A 20,592-nucleotide genomic window follows, 5' to 3' on the forward strand; every position below is an offset into this window, starting at 1 on the left:
CAATTGGCTTGACAAGGAATGTGAAAGTTGGCATGGAATATTGAACATAGATCGTTGGGAAGAGGACCAAACTCCATTTCCACTCCCTCATTCGCTGTGTTTCTCACTCTCCACCTCTTCTTATGTTCTTACTTTGTTTTCCAGATACCTCTATCACAATAAATATATACTTAGCACACAACATAAACGTGTCGGATCTCCATATCCGATCCCTCCTCTATCGAATCTCCATATCTGATCCCTCCTTTATCGGATCCCTCCTTTATCAGATATTAATATTCGATACCTCCCTTCTCGGATATGTATATCCGACTCTTCGTTTTAGAATTTTTTTTTCTAAAATATTTATTAAATCTAATAATTTATACAAATTATTTTTTAACATTTAAAAATTTTGGAACTAAATTATAAATACATAAATTTAAAAATAATTATAAATAAATAAAATAATTAAATAACTAATATAATTAAATTTTATATAACATATCATGACTCGAATGTGGACACCCAAAAATTAAAACATCGAATGTCCAATGTCCACATATAGGTAGAATCAGATTTTCATATCCGATAAATACAGGTTAAGTTTTTTTTATTCTAAAATAGTTTTATTAATTTTAATAAATTTATTCAAATTAATTTATAACAATTAAAAGTTATATAACTACATAAACTCATACAAATTTATACATAAATTTAAAAATATTAAGGAAGATAAGAGATTATCACAACTGCAATTTAAATGGAGTGCAATGGAGTGTAGGGTTTCATTTTAATACATGAGTGAATGGCAGGACTACATGTTTCATAGGGAGAAAATGGGGTGTAGTTAATGCTTGGAACAGAAATTGTCAACAAACATAAAATTAATAAATAAACAATTTATTAATTAAAGGTATTTTAAGAAATTAGAGGTGTAGGATGAAGTGCTTGGAGGTGCAGGATGAAACATCTATTTTAAAAGGTGTTTTCTTCCTGCAGCTCATTATTGCTAACTGCACCCTCTTACAAAACATCCTTACTACACCAACGCCACTGTTGCTGCACCATTACCACTGCTGGGAAGAAGAGAATGCTGGGCAAAAGAAAAACAAAACAAACTTGTTCCACAAAATTCATTTTGAAATGCATTTTATGCGTTCTTGAAATCCTGTTTTGGAAGATTTTAAATTTTATTCAAGAAAGCTCAAGTGTTTAGAAAAACTTGTTTCAGAAATTTCGTTTCTATTTCAAAATTTGTTTTGAAAAATCTGTTCTGAAAATCATGTTCCAAAATATCTAGAAAGTTTATTCCAGAAAATCTCCGGTACATATAAACCAGAATAAAATATTATTTAAAAAATTATGGGGGTGGAACTAAAAATTATAGGGGTGCGGGAATAAAAAGCATTTCAAATAGCAGTCGATGTCTATCTATTATTGACGGACCAATGATACACCCAGATACCTCATACCAACTCGTTTTATCATTCTTTTATCTTGAAAAAAAACACACCCTACTATATTAATGGCAATATACCATTTTAGTTTCCTTATAAAAAACTAACAAAAATAAAAGTAAAAATTTGACATTACATCAGTTCGGCCTACAAATTTCAAGTCGAAAAACATAATTCAGCATTTCTAGTTTTAGAGAATGTTGAAATGATTTATATAAACACACAATTACTTGGGAAATTCGAACAAATTCTTTACATGTCGGACATTAGTTGATGAAATTTAGAAAGTGACACCATCTTACAAAGCAAGAACTGAACTACAAATATAAGAGCACTGCATAAGCAAAATTCCTTCTCTACATCAACTCCACAACCACTTGACCACCACCAAACAGTATTGTTAGCAAACATTTCTCTCCATATTTACTTCTTTCCCTTCTTGCTCTGCTTCTTTTTCTCTGCATGACATGCATAAAAAAAAATCTTAGAAACTATTTCCATTACTGAATTTATTAATAATTGCTAAGCATGATGATAGGGCCTTCGGTATTAAGTCTCATTTTAGTAATATGATATATTCGGAATATTTAATTGTCATAAATACTAATGAGATATAAGTTCAACCATATAAGGAATTGACAACACTCTCTACCCAAAACCTTAAGACAATGAGTTAATGAGTCTTTTATTTTTATATAGTGCTCTACATTTTCATTTTTATCCAATGTAGGACTTAAACTCACACTTGGATTCCCAACAAGTACTTGGGTGCCTTATCAATTCAGTCTCTCTTAGTGAGAGTTACCTATGGAAGATTTTGACCAGTAGTAGGTTCCGACCAACAAAAATATTCAGTGAAGTGTCATCAAACAAAGTGTTGTGGGGTTGAAATAGTTAAGATGTCAACTCTTAAGAAGGTTACCATGATAGAAACTTGGATATTATGGATGCCTAAATCCTATAATGTGTGGTACATTTCTTTATATATTGGCTCTATGATGTGTGGTCATATCCCAACATCAAGGTTCTGATAAGTTATTTTGTTCTAATCGTCTTATCGGGCTTAATTATACTGGGTTTTATCACACTAATTATGTAGACCCGACTTGATCTTCGAGTTTGAGGGAAATTTTAATTGGAAAAAATAAAATTGAATCCAAAGAATCAAACGAATTTGACACGCTCAACTCTCGGGGTCAGTTTGGTGAAAGAGAGAGGGAGAGGAAGCAAAAGAGTGGAAAATGGTTATTTGAGAGAGTAAAAGGTAAAGAAAGATTTAAAAAAAATGGTGGGATCTAAAAGGCTTTTCCTTTCCTGCACAATATATCAAAGAAAAACATGAAAAGTTATCATCCACCAGAATATAAAGAATTATGCTGCTTAAAATACAAACCACAACATTTTTTTATACTGTCATAATCTTTATGGACACCCATAATTGATTATAGAAGTTTGTAAATATACCTTTGGCTTTTCTAATCATAGTAACAATAAATAAATGAATAAAACAATACTAATAATTAATTAAACAATCTCAAACTATTAATCTTCATATTATTTACCTTCTGTCTGTTCCATCAAACAACCTTTATTTTCATTATATTTTTCACCTATATCTCTTCCCTCCTTTTCTTCTTCACTTACTTTCTTTTCCTCCATTTCTTTCCTCTCACCCAACGATACCATTAAATAGCAAGTTCAGTTGAGAAAAGAACAGACACTTAGACACATTAGCCGACATAAACTACATTTCAAATGCATATACATTTAGGAGAAAGAGCAAGGATAGATTAGCTACCCAATTTTCTCCTAGCTTCAGATTTTGCAAAGAACTCCCTCCATTCATCGGTTAGAACAAAAACTGGATCATCATCCTCTTCCTCACCATCATGATCTATATGCTCCAGCTCTTGTGGAATCCTGATACAATCAAAAGTATCAAATCGATTACCCGACCTTGATAAAAAAAAAGGATAAATAGAATACTTGAAGTAGTCATACTCAAAACCTAGGATTCAATGTGTTCATTGTTTCCTATCTATAAAAAGTCTATAACAAGAAAACAGATGCAACGACAAATCAAACAGTGCAGAAACAAAAATGTACAGTTATATTTCTCAGGTTAATCATGACTGCATAACAACTACAATCTAATAAAAATTAACAAGAGACAGTGTCAGTTATTGTTATTGTGCTCTTTCAGGGCAAGAAAGAATAATGGAATATGCAAACTAATCATGGTAGTTATATATCAAGAATAAACTGGTACATTTAACAGAATGGTGATATATAGTTCATTTGAGATCTCAAGGGAAAATTCTCATTGGAGAGACATAGCTCAATTACGGAATTGATTTACATAACCGTTCACAGATTTGTCAGTAATTCAACGCAGAGGAGTTTCTTCCATAATAATTCAAACTATTGTTGTTCCTTTATTTTATTCTGGAAATCTATTAGAATCTAGATGCAAGGTATGAGACTTGATTCTCACGTTGGAAATATGTGATTCTGGTGTCAGTTTTATATGACCCATAGACTCTCCAACTACAAAAACTACCTTTTGTGGCATGGTTCTTCCGAAGATTTTATCAAATTGTAGGAAGCATAATTTTCATCTCGCCTCAGTACAAACAAATAGATTGGGCACCAGGGCTAGTCAAAAGACTTATGCACAACCAGTCATTGTCCATTCCATAGTATTACTAATTAATCCTGTAAATTTTCTGCATTTCTAGAACTTCAACCCTCTACTTTTTGATCAATAAGCTCTACTGAAACAATATTTTTTTCACTCAAAACATAATTGACTGCGGACTGCACATCTTAACTCGGCATGTTATCCGATTTGTGCTGTCCACAAAAACACAAACCATGATGAAGCACTCCTTCAACCTCGCTTTCAATCTTAAAAACTTTGTTCACCAATTATAGCTTCATCATCTCAAGGCTTTCATAACCATGATTTTCAAAAACAATCCACAACCACAACAATGTGTTTCCAAGCTCTCTGCAACCACATTAAGGCCGCAATTGCAGTCCCTATATACCCCAAATTTCAGTAATTTCCATGCAACTACAACCACATCACAACCCTTCCTGTACCCTCATAAAAATTGAACAAGTCATTGACCTAATCTAAAATATTAAAAGAAAATTACATTCTTCAATTTCAAAACTCATCAAGCTCCTCCAATTTTCACAATCTCCAAAGGATGTTCCGCGGCGGTTTTATTTTCTGTTTTCACCTTTTGATTATAAAGATGCCAGTACTTTCACTCCATTTCTTGTTTTCAAAGATTTACACAGGAAACACTGAACATAACTATTTTGTTGTTTGTTTTCATTATTTCCCGTACAAATATTTAAAACAAATACATTTTCTAATTTAAAGAAAGATTAAAACAAGAAATAAATGAACGCAAAAGTTCCAAACTTCTTCTCCAATTTACTTAAGAACAACCCCTTCCGCTCCCCCGAACTTCCATCAAAGAGTGGCCAAGTATACGGAGAAAGCTAAGAATAGAAGAACTTACGGAGAATCAGAAGAAATGGGCTGTTGTTGTTGTTGATGATGATGATGATTATGCAGAGGCTCAAAATTGGGATGCGTTTTCTGAAAGGGAGCGAAACATGGTTGAAATTGAGGTTTGAGTAAGTTGAAAGCGTGAAAGTGGGGATTGTGGAGAGGGCAGTGGTGGCAGTGACGGCGGAGGGGGCAGTGGAGGCAGTGCTGCTGCGGCTGAAGATGGGTAGTGTGCTGAGGGCATCGCTTGCATCCTTGTGAAGCCATCGCAACTGCGATAACACTGCAATGTTACGGGTGGGCAAAATGCAGAATTCTTGGTAAAACATGAGGATTAAGAAGAAAATAGTGTTGGAAATTTATACTTTTTAACATTTAGTTGTATTTTATTTTGGTTTTCAAAATATGTTGGTGTGATTTTGGATTCTATTAAAAAATAAATGGTTTTGTTTTTTTCTATTTTACTTTAATTCGTATAAAATATTTGTTGTTTATTTGTTTTGTATCATGCAAAACATTTGTTCTTTTTTTATTTCTTTGAAATATTTTTCAAAGGTTGTAATTCAAAATGAAAGTAAGAAAAAATAATACACATTAAAAACATTCTAAGAAAATAATATATGAATTAAAAAAATTATAGTGATCTAAAATTAAGAAAAGTAACTTACCAACTGAAAATTAACTATATTTTAAGAATAATAATATATTTAAGCTTTATAATTTTTATACTAATATATAGAGTTCAATAATTAATTTTGAAATATACAATTTTGTTATAATTTATAATATTTTCTATTATAATAATAATTTTTTAAAATGGCATCATTTATTTATCATGTTCTCATATCTCACGTAAAAAAATGTTTCTCTTTACCTTTCTTTTAATTTCTTTTTCCCGATTTTCATATTTTTTATAACCTAATCACATCTTATACTAATTAGGGACTTAGGGATTATTTTAAATTGATCAAACTCTTAAACAAAATAAGTTTTCGTTTATCTTGACTTTTCTTTATCTTCTAGTTTTTCTTTTGGATTTATCATTAATAGTTGTAGGATTAGTTGAAAAAAAGTTATTCTCTCAAATTGGTTAAGCTTATACTAATTTTTTTTTTGTTTAAATATATTGCTCTATGTCATTAATTTTTTTTTTATTAATTTTCTTGTTTGAATTGAAGATAGTTTGAAATAATGAATTAAAGGTAAGAGAAGTTACTTTTTTTATACAGTATTAGAATAAATTAAATGATTGTGATAGTAACTCGGGCACAAGATTTTGGTTTCTATACATGAATTATGTTTTATTTGAAAACATATTAGATGTATAAAATTGAGTATTATTTGAATTTTGGTTAATAGATGATTGTTTCAAAAAAAAATTAAATTGGATACTCTAATTGAGAAGATTATATAATGACTAAATTATGCATAAGGTATATAGTATCTTAAAAGTGAGTTTTGAATAAGGTTTAAATTACTAGAGTTAGTTCCTATGGCTTTTCAATGTTTTTTTTTATGTGGATGTGTGTGTATTGAGTTGAACGATTAGTGTAAAATTGAAAAGGAACAAATGATGATATCTGAACAAATTGTGATTGTACTAATTATTTTCAAAGTTGTATTTGTTAAATGAATTTTGGGTAAACTTTGAAAACAAATTTAGATCTGTTGCATGAAGTTAATTTTCTGTAATTTTTGCTTAATTGAAGCATTTTCAATCAAAGGTAGGATGCTCAATTAAAAACCAACATTCTTTTCAATCCTACTTTCATTCAAGGAATCTTTCTAAAGAAAACATGTAGTTTCTCTCAACCTTTACTCTCAACAAGATTTTTGCTTAAGTAAATAATCTTTTACTCACACAAGACATTTTTCGCTGAAGCTATTTTTCTTTTTCTTTTTATTTTTTTTAGTCTCTTTAGTAGATTGTATGTGAAACTTTATTATAAATATAAAATGAATATTAATTTGTATATTTTATCTATTTGTGATTTTGGTACACAGGGTGGTCAAGTCACAATATTAAACTTCAAAAGAAAACGAGGTATGTAGTTTCTTGGACTTTTAGGAGATGGACTTCTTGGAGATGAATTTCTTGGAGATAAGAGAAGATCCAAGAAAGATGCAATATCTAGGGTATAATGCGAACTATTAGGACATGAGGTCGGATTTGAATACACTAGTGCAGAATTGATTTTTAACGTCACCCCATAGACGTCCGTTCACGAAAACTCCAACGTAAATAATTGACCGGTGGCATAAACGTAAATAATTGAGTAAGAAGACGTCCGTCCTAGAGGGAGTCGGACGTCTATAATATAGTAGACGACAGACCCCTCTAACGGACGTTCAAAAGCCTGATATGAGAGTTGAAGATTCAGCCTCTTGAACGTCTGTCCTGGAGGGGGACGGACGTCTACTATATATGGACGTCCGTCCCCCTCCAGGACGGACGTTCAAGAGGCTGATGGGTTCACTACCCTGTCAGCCTCTTGAACGTCCGTCCTGGAGGGGGACGGTCGTCTATTATATATGGACGTCCGTCCCCCTCCAGGACGGACGTTCAAGAGGCTAACAGGGTAGTTGAACCCATCAGCCTCTTGAACGTCCGTCCTGGAGGGGGATGGTCGTCTATTATATATGGACGTCCGTCCCCCTCCAGGACGGACGTTCAAGAGACTGACGGGTTGTACTACGCTGTCAGTCTCTTGAACGTCCGTCCTGGAGGGGGACGGACGTCCATATATAATAGACGACCGTCCCCCTCCAGGACGGACGTTCAAGAGGCTGATGGGTTCAACTACCCTGTCAGCCTCTTGAACGTCCGTCCTGGAGGGGGACGGTCGTCTATTATATATGGACGTCCGTCCCCCTCCAGGACGGACGTTCAAGAGACTGACAGCGTAGTACAACCCGTCAGTCTCTTGAACGTCCGTCTTGGAGGGGGACGGACGTCCATATATAATAGACGACCGTCCCCCTCCAGGACGGACGTTCAAGAGGCTGATGGGTTCAACTACCCTGTCAGCCTCTTGAACGTCCGTCCTGAAGGGGGACGGTCGTTTATTATATATGGACGTCCGTCCCCCTTCAGGACGGACGTTCAGGAGGCTGACAGGGTAGTTGGCTGTCAGCCCTTGAACGTCCGTTCTAGAGGGGGCCGGACGTCTACTATATTATAGACGTCCGGCCCCCGCCACAACTGACGTTCAAAAGACGTTTAAAATAAAGATACACACTCCAAAACGCGAACCCGCGAGGAGTTATGCGAACCTTTCCCTCTGCGCCTTGCATTTCCAGGTTGGTTTTTATGTGTTTTGGGTCATTTAATCTTACTTTTGTTCCGATTAAATTGTTCAGTGATGACATATCTTTCATTTGGACCGATTAAAAATTGTTTTCGGTGCATTTTGGTGCAGTTTGTTGCGTGTTCTTGGGCGGCGTTTTTTGGCCTACATTTTTAGGTCGTTTACTCCTCCATCTTCTTCCATTTTCGTTCTGAATCTGTTCTTCAGACGTGTTGCAGTGCACAAACAAACGTTCAAACCCGTAATCCTAAATAACCCTAACCCGTAATCCTAAATAACCCTAAATAAGCCGTCTAATAAAGCCCTTTCTGCAGTAGTATATAGACGTCCGAGAGGTCACAGCGGACGTCTATATAGACATCCGGCCTGACACAGCAGACGTCCATATAGACGTCCGGCCGGACACAGCGGACGTCCATATAGACGTCCGGCCTGACACAGCGGACGTCTATATAGACGTCCGGGCTGACACAACGGACGTCTACATAGACGTCACCCGCATAGACGTCCGTTGGAGGTCGGACGTTAAAAGGCCTAAAGAACGGACGTCTATGCCCCTTTCTGCACTAGTGATAGTTAAACTTTTCAATTTGAATAGTGAAATTAAATGGGAAGAATAATCCTTGTTCAGGAGTAGATTTGATTTATCTAAGAATTTGTTGAGCAACTTTGTGGTAATGAATGGTGAGATTCTACAAAAATTGATTCACGAATTTTACAACAAAGAAAATATTAAGACATTTGTTAGTGAGATAAAGCTCCAATCAGTCTTTTATAACAATCAACAAGGGCAGAAGCATTATGAAAAATAAAAAGTTTTATGTTTCTTTTCCTAAGTGTTGTGAAAAGACTTAATATGGGTATTAACAGTAAGTAATGACGATACCCAATAATGTTATCGAAAAAGTTTAAAAATGGATATTAACCGTCAGTAATGACGAGATCCAATATGGGACATTACTAACGAATATTCTATAGTAAAGTTTGTCGATAAATTGGTTGATAAATTTAAGTGTAATGGATAATTTTTATTTCTCCACCACAATGAATCAATGAATCTGAACATAAAACCACGCAAATAAACTAGAAAATCTAGACAATTAATTGACAATCAAATCTATAACATTAAAACCATGTTTATAGTGTCATTAATACAAACATAAAAGTTTTAAAGTAAATGTTTATATACTAACAAAAGTTCTAATAATCAACATAATCATTTGAATCATTTTCTTGTTCTTCATATTTTGTTGTTGTTTTTGTTGTTGAGGTGATTGGACTGAGCATCATTGTTGGGACGATGTTGGGGTGAAGTGAGGCTATTGCACCATAGTTTATGCTTTTGGAGGCAAAGACCAGATTTTGGAGATTCACAAATTGTTGTTCTAGATCATCATAAGCCTAGTCACTAGCTTGTAATTGCTAGGTAAGCTGAACAACAACCTCGTTATCACTACTAGATATAGATGGTTGGTGCTTCAATGTACCTCTTCTAGCAGTGTATTGCCTATAATTTGATTAGAAGGTTAGAGAAGTGTTTTACATTTTTGACATGAGGTCTTCTGTAGAAATCTTGTTGTAAAAACATTGATCATTACCGTGCATTTGCTTCCCGTGATTGGAAGGACACTAGATGTAGGCAGGTTGACCGAACCAGTATAAAAACGCATTGTTTGAATTTTATGATTCCTACTCTCTTTTATTCAATCGATTACTTTTTGTACTTATTCGATTAAGTTTCTGCTGCATTGAAAATCTTTTACCTTGCGATTCAAGAAAAGTATAAAGACATCATTTTTTGTGGAAAAGATTTTAAAAGCTTTTGTTTTTTTACACTTCACCAATTCACCCCCCCCCCCCACCCCCCTCTTGGTGTGAGAAATTGAGTCATTCTATTTTAGCAATTGGCACCAGAGCTGGTTTTCATAAAATATTTGAAAAACTAATCGATTACTATTTCTGATTAATCGATTGATCCTGAAAAATGGCTTTCAATTCTCAAACCTTTGGTGAAGGTGCATCCACAAATAAACCATCATTTATTTGCTGGAGAAAACTATGCCATTTGGAAAATAAGGATTCAAATCTTTCTTGAATCTATGGATAAAGGAGTTTGGGATGCAACTCTAAACGGTCCATATGAGCCCACTTATGTTATAAATGGAAAATATGTTTTGAAAATTTTCTCAGAGTGGACTCAGGATGAAAACCGTAAAGCGCAGTATGATGTAAAGGCAAGACATGTTATTGCGTCTGCACTAACCATGGATGAATTTTTCAGGATTTCCCAACGTAGAACGACCAAAGAAATGTGGGAGGTTCTTGAAGTGACGCATGAAGGAACAGAAGAGGTGAAAAGGGCCAAAAAGAACTCTCTTGTACAAGAATATGAACTATTCAGGACGAAAGCTAGTGAGACGATTTATGAAGTGCAAAAAAGATTTACACATATAGTAAATCATCTAATGGCTCTCGACAAGGTTTTTGACAAAGAGGAGATCAACATCAAGATCCTGAAAAGTCTCAACAGAAGTTGGCAGCCATATCAGAATCAAGAGACTTAACCAACATGAATATGGCAACTCTGTTTGGAAAGCTCAGGGAGCATGAATTGGAACTTGGAAGGCTAAAAGAGGAAGAAGTGTAAGACCCGTATTTTTTTGGACATGGTGGGGACATGGTGGTCACCCACCTCTTTGACTATCAAGATGCAATTATTGGGGGTGCATTTTACGGGAAGCTTTGCAAGGTGTGGGATTCATTTTTGGCAGGAGAGGGAGAGAGAGATGGAGAGCAACCAAAGGGAGGGAACCCTTTCTCCCATTTTCACCCGTCCAAAGAGCACCCATGGGAAGCTGTTCCAACCTTGGAAGGGGCTTAGAGGAGGACCTGAGTTGGGCATCTGGTGATGATGGAGTTCTTGCATCAAGAGTTGGAAAAGGAAGTGAAGAGCTGCTGAAGTTCCTGGAAGATCTTGATCTGCACGTCTGGGAGGAGATTGATCCCAAAACTTACATGGAAGTCTTCAAGAGGTAAGGGGAGCTTGAATTATTTCCTTGATTTTTGAGTTATTAGTGTTTGATGAAAAACTGGGTAAAATCTGGGAAGAAGGAATGAAAATGGAGGTTTTCTGGGCTTTCTGGATTCTGGTGCGATTCTGCAGAATTTCTGCAGAATGCGCGTTCGTCCAATTTTGGGAAGTCAAAATTGGACGTTCGTCCTAACAGTGCTCGACCAAATAGTGGTCGGTCAACTTCTGAACGTTCGTCCAATTCTGGTGAAATTGGACGTTCGTCCAAATTGTTGAGCGTTCGGTTCTGAACGAACGTCCGCGTTCGTTCGTCATAATATATGGGACGCTCGTCCAAGTGGTATTTAAACAGTGAATTATGAGCGTTCGTCCGTAACTTAGTATCTTCGTGGAGTAATCTTGAACGTTCGGCCTTGGTCTCAAGACGAACGTCCGTAGGTTATGTAGAGCGTTCGGTCTTTGAGGATGTTTGATCTTATGCGCTCGTCCAAAGCGTCCAATGATTTAGCGTTCGGCCTAAATGATGGATCCTAGCGTTCGGCTCAGTAATTGAGCGTTCGGCCTTGTGATAATTATGAGCGTTCGGCTTTTGGGGTATAACGAGCGTTCGGTTTTTGAGTATAAGTGAACGTTCGGTTTTTGGATATAAGGGAGCGTTCGGTTTTAAGTGTTCGGTGTGGATCTTGGACGTTCGTCCTTGGTTTCAGTGAGCGTTCGTCCTTGTTTTCTAGGAGCGTTCGTCCTTGTTTTCTGGGAGCGTTCGTCCTTTGTTTTGGGAGCGTTCGTCCTTGGTTTTATGAGCGTTCGTCCTTGGAGCTCGGCAGCGTTCGGTTTTGATGAGGATTGATTTCAGGACGTTCGTTCAGACAGCATCAGAGTTGGAAATAGCGTTCGGTAATAATGCATGAATCCGTGGGAGTATTTTGAAGCAATTATTGAGAATTGTTGGTTATTTTCCTTGATCCAATATTGGTTTAGTTATACATATTATTGAGAATATGTATGACTTCGTGATTGAGCACGTATATTCTAGTTATACATATTATTGAGAATATGTATGACTTCGTGATTGAGCACGTTTATTCTAGTTATACATATTATTGAGAATATGTATGACTTCGTGATTGAGCACGTTTATTCGGTTGGAGGTGGTACATACACTATGTTATTTACTTGTAACTTCGTCGGTCTTTTTAGCATTTTTGCTAGTCTCACGCGTGAGACGGAGATTCGAGTGTCACCTTCTTCTGCACGAGGAGGTGAATGTCTCGCCCACTGACTTCGGCTCGTGTTGAGTATAGTGCATCGTTACGCGTAGTATCGATGTTTTTACTCGTTAGTCCTTGAGGAGTCGGGGAGATAGGTCTGAAGTCGCGATGGATGACGGCTCGGGTCGCCTGTTATTGAGAGCAGGTTATGACGACGAATTACAAGTAAACGACATCAGTTTATGAAAGACTAGTATGCAGTGTCATGTGAGTCGATTTATCATGGGAATTATTATAGTATATGTAGTGGGTTTATAATGTGATAATTCTGGTTATTCATTCTTGCATGTTGTGGCTGTGGTTTCTAACCGTGATGGTCGTACGGATACAGGAGAGATGGTAGTGCAGATAAAGTTGGATTTGGAATACTTCGAGAGAGAGACGGGAAGTAAACTTGTTGGATCTATAGGTAGTAACGAGCGTTCTTACTAGTGACGTTCGGTCTTGGTGTTATTTATTTCCAGGTAGCGAGTGTTATTAGGTAACAGTTGATCTTGATGTTAGTGGATCTGAGGTAGCTAGCGTCCGATCTTAATTTGGTAACCTGAGGTTTAGTTTGATTACGTTCGGTCAGTACTGAGGTGTTCAGTAGAGTACTCTAGGCGTTTAACCCAGACTCAAGCGTTCTTTATTATAGTGTTCTGTCTCGTAGCGATGGTTCATAGGGAATGATCTTTATTGGTGATGTTGCTCTGAGGTTGTAATCATTTATAGGGAGTGACCAGCCTTGATAGTCGTTGAGGTAACGATTGATTAATAAATAGTGATTAGTTGTGATGATGCATGATTCAGGAAGTGATCATTCATAGGTAATGCTCGGGTCGGATGATGATTGTCTCAGGTAGGGATCATTAATAGTTAGTGGTTGTACGTAGGGAACATCCGGTCTCGATGAGGTTACCCTCAGATAGAATTACATCCAGTAAAGTGATCAATAAAGTGTTCGTCTGAATGGTACTTAATCTGTGGTGTGCGAGATTTAATCTTTGAGCAATCGTTCGAATAGTGTTTGAAATAATAGTAATTGTTCTAGCAGAGTACACTGTTTTAACGTGAAGTCTAAGTACTTGATCTTAATCAGCGTTTGATCTTTTGGTATTCGACCTAATGGTAATCGGTATAATAGCGGTTGATGTTTAGTTTCGAGCTTAAGTGATCAATCTTAATGTTCGTGTAAACAGTATCCGATGTAATATAAGTTCGTTGTTTTATCGTTTGATTCAGTAATGATATGATATCTGGGTATGTATTGAGGTTGAGGGTACTGTAGTAGGATGTCTTGATTTGTGGTTGATTGTGGACATATTGAGGGGACTAAGAATGAAATTACAAGTGGGGCACTTTCCGTTGATTTGTTCATCAACGTATCGTCCGGATGAGAGTTTATTGTGTACTGGGTTGATTATTAGGTACTATGGAATGAGTGTCCAACAGGAATTGTGGTACGTTGGCTTGAGGATGTCTGATTTAATTATTATATGATATTTGTATTGAAATAACTATGCACGTTTTATAAATGATGTGTTTCAGGTTAGCTCACCCTTACTTTGCTTGTTTGTGCATGTGAATGCGATGATCGTATAATGTGTGATGTTATACGGGAGCAGTTGAAGGATTGTCACGTGATCCTGTGCAAATGGAGGAAGAGATGGAAGATCGATTTAGAAGGATTCAAGGTTATCTTTGCAGTTGCGTCTGAGCTTAAAACTGATGTATAGATTTTAGTTTATGTTCGGGATGTTATGTATTATTACAACATTTAAGTTTTGAATATAAATTTTAATTTTTAGGGTGAATTTTTGGGATGTTACAGTAATGGTATCAGAGCAGTTCATCCTTAGGATGACCTCTGTGTTGTGGGTTTACCGTGTCTTCGCTGTGAAGAATTTAGTGTAAATGGTTTGATTTACCACTTCCTCCGTGTCTATATAGTAAGATGTGTATCTAGCTAGATGTTTTGAGAACAGAAAACGTCTTGATAAGAGTAATGAGGGTGCACACTCATGACTTTTACCATAGACGATTTTCCTTTCTTGATTCTGAAGGTTAGAGTTAAGAAAAGGTTAGAGTTTTAGTGGTGTTTCCTGTAGTAATTCGTGTCTTGTTCTTGCTTTTGTGGTAGTCTTTTGTGCTCGATAGTAGTAGAGGAATGCATATTCAAGGACAACTTGAGTTGTATACCTTTATTAGAATTGGTTTAAGCCTTTGAGACAAGATCTTGCCGCGAAGATAGGAGTTAGAAGACTAAAAGTTAAGCTTCGGAGGGCGAGTGAAGATATTGGAGTTTAGGAGTAAGGTTATGAGTGATGAAAATTTCCAGAAATCAAGTCATAAGGTCATATGTTGTACGTTCGCAAGAAGTTCAGAGGCTAGATTAAGAGAAGCTTTGGATAAATATGGTTGTAACAAGGTTGGAGAAATGAGTTGGGTTTAGAATATCAGTAACGTTAACAGTCAGAAGAAAAGGACGTGTTGGCGAGAAACGGGGTGACGCTGTGAGAGTTTGGTAACATGAACCTATGTATTAGTGATGGTTGGAATCTGAATAAGAAAATGGTGGATGACCTAAAATTTAGGTTAAGAAAGGAATAGGAAATTCTATAGCAGACTAGGGGAAATAAGTATCAAGAAAGGAAGTAGAAGGAGAAAATTTCGAGAGGTAGTCAGATAAGGCAGGACATGAGGTATTTGAAAGAGAATGAAGTATTGTTAGGATCTTAAGTTAAGTGGGAAAATTTGAAGGAGATGATCAAGTTGTATCAGCAAGTGGATGATTCAGAGTCAAGTTTAGTTGGATGTTTCAAGATTAGTAGTTCACACAGAAGAAAGGTTTGATCATAGGCTAAGATGAAAGGTTTCAAACGATGAAGACAAAGGTATGTTTTTGTCGATCAGTGTTTTAAGGCAAGACCTCCTAGAAAATGATAGTTGCTTCTTAGTGTTATCACCCATGGAAGCGACTCAAGCTGCAGATCTTGCGGTGCAGGAGAACTCGAAGTGTAAACTTTGCGGTCGTGAATGACTTCTTAGATGTTTTCCTGAAGAAGTTTCTGGTTTCCTCCTTCACGAAAGCATGAAGATCATTTTAGGTAAGTGTTTAAGGTTGAGAGTATGCAAGCCAGAAAGGATTTGTCATTTGAAGTGCAACCAGTAGGGATCGAGGACGAACTGTTAAACGATTTAAGGTCATCTGGAATGGTATCACAGGCAACCCTACCTGGAGGTTAGGGGATGAGATGAGAGAAACTTACCTCGACTAGTTCCGATAAGCTTAATTTTCGAGGACGAAAATTTTTGTTGTTGGGGAGAATGTAAGACCCGTATTTTTTTGGACATGGTGGGGACATGGTGGTCACCCACCTCTTTGACTATCAAGATGCAATTATTGGGGGTGCATTTTACGGGAAGCTTTGCAAGGTGTGGGATTCATTTTTGGCAGGAGAGGGAGAGAGAGATGGAGAGCAACCAAAGGGAGGGAACCCTTTCTCCCATTTTCACCCGTCCAAAGAGCACCCATGGGAAGCTGTTCCAACCTTGGAAGGGGCTTAGAGGAGGACCTGAGTTGGGCATCTGGTGATGATGGAGTTCTTGCATCAAGAGCTGGAAAAGGAAGTGAAGAGCTGCTGAAGTTCCTGGAAGATCTTGATCTGCACGTCTGGGAGGAGATTGATCCCAAAACTTACATGGAAGTCTTCAAGAGGTAAGGGGAGCTTGAATTATTTCCTTGATTTTTGAGTTATTAGTGTTTGATGAAAAACTGGGTAAAATCTGGGAAGAAGGAATGAAAATGGAGGTTTTCTGGGCTTTCTGGATTCTGGTGCGATTCTGCAGAATTTCTGCAGAATGCGCGTTCGTCCAATTTTGGGAAGTCAAAATTGGACGTTCGTCCTAACAGTGCTCGACCAAATAGTGGTCGGTCAACTTCTGAACGTTCGTCCAATTCTGGTGAAATTGGACGTTCGTCCAAATTGTTGAGCGTTCGGTTCTGAACGAACGTCCGCGTTCGTTCGTCATAATATATGGGACGCTCGTCCAAGTGGTATTTAAACAGTGAATTATGAGCGTTCGTCCGTAACTTAGTATCTTCGTGGAGTAATCTTGAACGTTCGGCCTTGGTCTCAAGACGAACGTCCGTAGGTTATGTAGAGCGTTCGGTCTTTGAGGATGTTTGATCTTATGCGCTCGTCCAAAGCGTCCAATGATTTAGCGTTCGGCCTAAATGATGGATCCTAGCGTTCGGCTCAGTAATTGAGCGTTCGGCCTTGTGATAATTATGAGCGTTCGGCTTTTGGGGTATAACGAGCGTTCGGTTTTTGAGTATAAGTGAACGTTCGGTTTTTGGATATAAGGGAGCGTTCGGTTTTAAGTGTTCGGTGTGGATCTTGGACGTTCGTCCTTGTTTTCTGGGAGCGTTCGTCCTTGTTTTCTGGGAGCGTTCGTCCTTTGTTTTGGGAGCGTTCGTCCTTGATTTTGAGAGCGTTCGTCCTTGGTTTTATGAGCGTTCGTCCTTGGAGCTCGGCAGCGTTCGGTTTTGATGAGGATTGATTTCAGGACGTTCGTTCAGACAGCATCAGAGTTGGAAATAGCGTTCGGTAATAATGCATGAATCCGTGGGAGTATTTTGAAGCAATTATTGAGAATTGTTGGTTATTTTCCTTGATCCAATATTGGTTTAGTTATACATATTATTGAGAATATGTATGACTTCGTGATTGAGCACGTATATTCTAGTTATACATATTATTGAGAATATGTATGACTTCGTGATTGAGCACGTTTATTCTAGTTATACATGTTATTGAGAATATGTATGACTTCGTGATTGAGCACGTTTATTCGGTTGGAGGTGGTACATACACTATGTTATTTACTTGTAACTTCGTCGGTCTTTTTAGCATTTTTGCTAGTCTCACGCGTGAGACGGAGATTCGAGTGTCACCTTCTTCTGCACGAGGAGGTGAATGTCTCGCCCACTAACTTCGGCTCGTGTTGAGTATAGTGCATCGTTACGCGTAGTATCGATGTTTTTACTCGTTAGTCCTTGAGGAGTCGGGGAGATAGGTCTGAAGTCGCGATGGATGACGGCTCGGGTCGCCTGTTATTGAGAGCAGGTTATGACGACGAATTACAAGTAAACGACATCAGTTTATGAAAGACTAGTATGCAGTGTCATGTGAGTCGATTTATCATGGGAATTATTATAGTATATGTAGTGGGTTTATAATGTGATAATTCTGGTTATTCATTCTTGCATGTTGTGGCTGTGGTTTCTAACCGTGATGGTCGTACGGATACAGGAGAGATGGTAGTGCAGATAAAGTTGGATTTGGAATACTTCGAGAGAGAGACGGGAAGTAAACTTGTTGGATCTATAGGTAGTAACGAGCGTTCTTACTAGTGACGTTCGGTCTTGGTGTTATTTATTTCCAGGTAGCGAGTGTTATTAGGTAACAGTTGATCTTGATGTTAGTGGATCTGAGGTAGCTAGCGTCCGATCTTAATTTGGTAACCTGAGGTTTAGTTTGATTACGTTCGGTTAGTACTGAGGTGTTCAGTAGAGTACTCTAGGCGTTTAACCCAGACTCAAGCATTCTTTATTATAGTGTTCTGTCTCGTAGCGATGGTTCATAGGGAATGATCTTTATTGGTGATGTTGCTCTGAGGTTGTAATCATTTATAGGGAGTGACCAGCCTTGATAGTCGTTGAGGTAACGATTGATTAATAAATAGTGATTAGTTGTGATGATGCATGATTCAGGAAGTGATCATTCATAGGTAATGCTCGGGTCGGATGATGATTGTCTCAGGTAGGGATCATTAATAGTTAGTGGTTGTACGTAGGGAACATCCGGTCTCGATGAGGTTACCCTCAGATAGAATTACATCCAGTAAAGTGATCAATAAAGTGTTCGTCTGAATGGTACTTAATCTGTGGTGTGCGAGATTTAATCTTTGAGCAATCGTTCGAATAGTGTTTGAAATAATAGTAATTGTTCTAGCAGAGTACACTGTTTTAACGTGAAGTCTAAGTACTTGATCTTAATCAGCGTTTGATCTTTTGGTATTCGACCTAATGGTAATCGGTATAATAGCGGTTGATGTTTAGTTTCGAGCTTAAGTGATCAATCTTAATGTTCGTGTAAACAGTATCCGATGTAATATAAGTTCGTTGTTTTATCGTTTGATTCAGTAATGATATGATATCTGGGTATGTATTGAGGTTGAGGGTACTGTAGTAGGATGTCTTGATTTGTGGTTGATTGTGGACATATTGAGGGGACTAAGAATGAAATTACAAGTGGGGCACTTTCCGTTGATTTGTTCATCAACGTATCGTCCGGATGAGAGTTTATTGTGTACTGGGTTGATTATTAGGTACTATGGAATGAGTGTCCAACAAGAATTGTGGTACGTTGGCTTGAGGATGTCTGATTTAATTATTATATGATATTTGTATTGAAATAACTATGCACGTTTTATAAATGATGTGTTTCAGGTTAGCTCACCCTTACTTTGCTTGTTTGTGCATGTGAATGCGATGATCGTATAATGTGTGATGTTATACGGGAGCAGTTGAAGGATTGTCACGTGATCCTGTGCAAATGGAGGAAGAGATGGAAGATCGATTTAGAAGGATTCAAGGTTATCTTTGCAGTTGCGTCTGAGCTTAAAACTGATGTATAGATTTTAGTTTATGTTCGGGATGTTATGTATTATTACAACATTTAAGTTTTGAATATAAATTTTAATTTTTAGGGTGAATTTTTGGGATGTTACAAGAAGAAATTGAGGAAAAGAAGTCAATTGCCCTCAAGGCCACAAGCAAGAAAGCCTCAAAGAAACTTGAGCTGGAAACTGATTCAGAAGCATAACTACAGGACAAAGAAATCATGAACATGGTGGTAAGAAAATTTAATCGATTTATGAAAAATAGAAGTTCTATCACTGAAAATGCAGGTCCTTCAAGAGGAAGAAAGAATTCAAAAAAATGTTGTACAGTGCTATGAGTATGGAAAAGAAGGTCATATCAAGCCTGAATGTCCAGAATTGAAGAATAAGCAGAAAGCAATCACAAAGTATCCTCAGGACAAGAGTAGAAAGCAAAGGAAAACATACATATCCTAGGAGAACAGTGATACTGAATCTTCAAGTGGTGATGAATGCAGCGTTGAAGAGGAGTTAAAATTGTGTTTTATGGAAGGCTCTGCACATTCATACTATGATAGTGATGAAGAGTTCGAAAATGAGCCAATAGAGGTCAAGTACCACATGTTGTTGGATGATTTCAGGAGATTCATGCAGAAGTCATGCGACTCCAGTATAAGGTAAATCGATTATCCTTTGAGAGAAGAGACTATGAATATAAAATTGATAATCTAGTAAAGGATAATGAAAAGCTAGAAAAAGAACTTGAAATTGCTTTAAAATCTGCAAAGACAGTTAAAATTGAAATACAATTTGTTGATAAAAACTGTGATAACTGTCCAGTACATATTGAGAAAATTGATTACTTAACTAGCACACTAGCAAAATTTATACAAGGTAAAAAAAATTTAGATGTTGTGCTAAGAGCTTCTGGAAGAGCAACAATAGACAGGGTATTGGTTATAAGGCTAAAAGTAATAGGATAAACTGAAAGAAATTTATTGATCTGAGTAAACCTACTACTAATGCCTGTTTTTACTACAACAACATTGGTCACAATGTTAGAAACTACTATTACAGAAAGGTTGGAGTTCCCAGAGGAAAATACAAATGGATTCCTAAGGAACTGCCTCCTACAATTGACAAGACAGGACCCAAGTTCAAATGGGTACCAGCGTCAAAATCGTTTGATTGTTTTGCAAGAAAGTAGTTGCAACTGAAGTAGTATGGAACTCAAGGATGAACTACAATGTAGTATTCATAAGTTCTTGAAATTCAAAAAGTGGTAACTATTGTAATTCTCTTAATGCATTATGCATCAAAATTGTTTGTATGATTGATTGTTAAATGAATGTTTGTTGTATTCCTGTTTGAG

The 20,592-nt window shown here is 36.9% G+C and overlaps 1 protein-coding gene across 1 annotated transcript; it reads right to left on the bottom strand.

The window, feature by feature from the left end:
* Positions 1-1,665: 1,665 nt before the first annotated feature.
* On the bottom strand, positions 1,666-5,303 carry LOC108347088 (uncharacterized). The gene is made up of 3 exons (XM_017586205.2): positions 4,976-5,303; positions 3,238-3,359; positions 1,666-1,897 (listed from the first exon to the last, which is right to left on the bottom strand). Exons 1-3 carry the CDS (start codon positions 5,230-5,232, stop codon positions 1,863-1,865), a joined length of 414 nt encoding a protein of 137 aa, XP_017441694.1. The 5' UTR covers positions 5,233-5,303; the 3' UTR covers positions 1,666-1,862.
* Between the last annotated feature and the right edge of the window lie 15,289 nt (positions 5,304-20,592).

This window comes from Vigna angularis, chromosome 9 (assembly GCF_016808095.1).
Source record: "Vigna angularis cultivar LongXiaoDou No.4 chromosome 9, ASM1680809v1, whole genome shotgun sequence".
NCBI classification, from domain to species: Eukaryota; Viridiplantae; Streptophyta; class Magnoliopsida; order Fabales; family Fabaceae; genus Vigna; species Vigna angularis.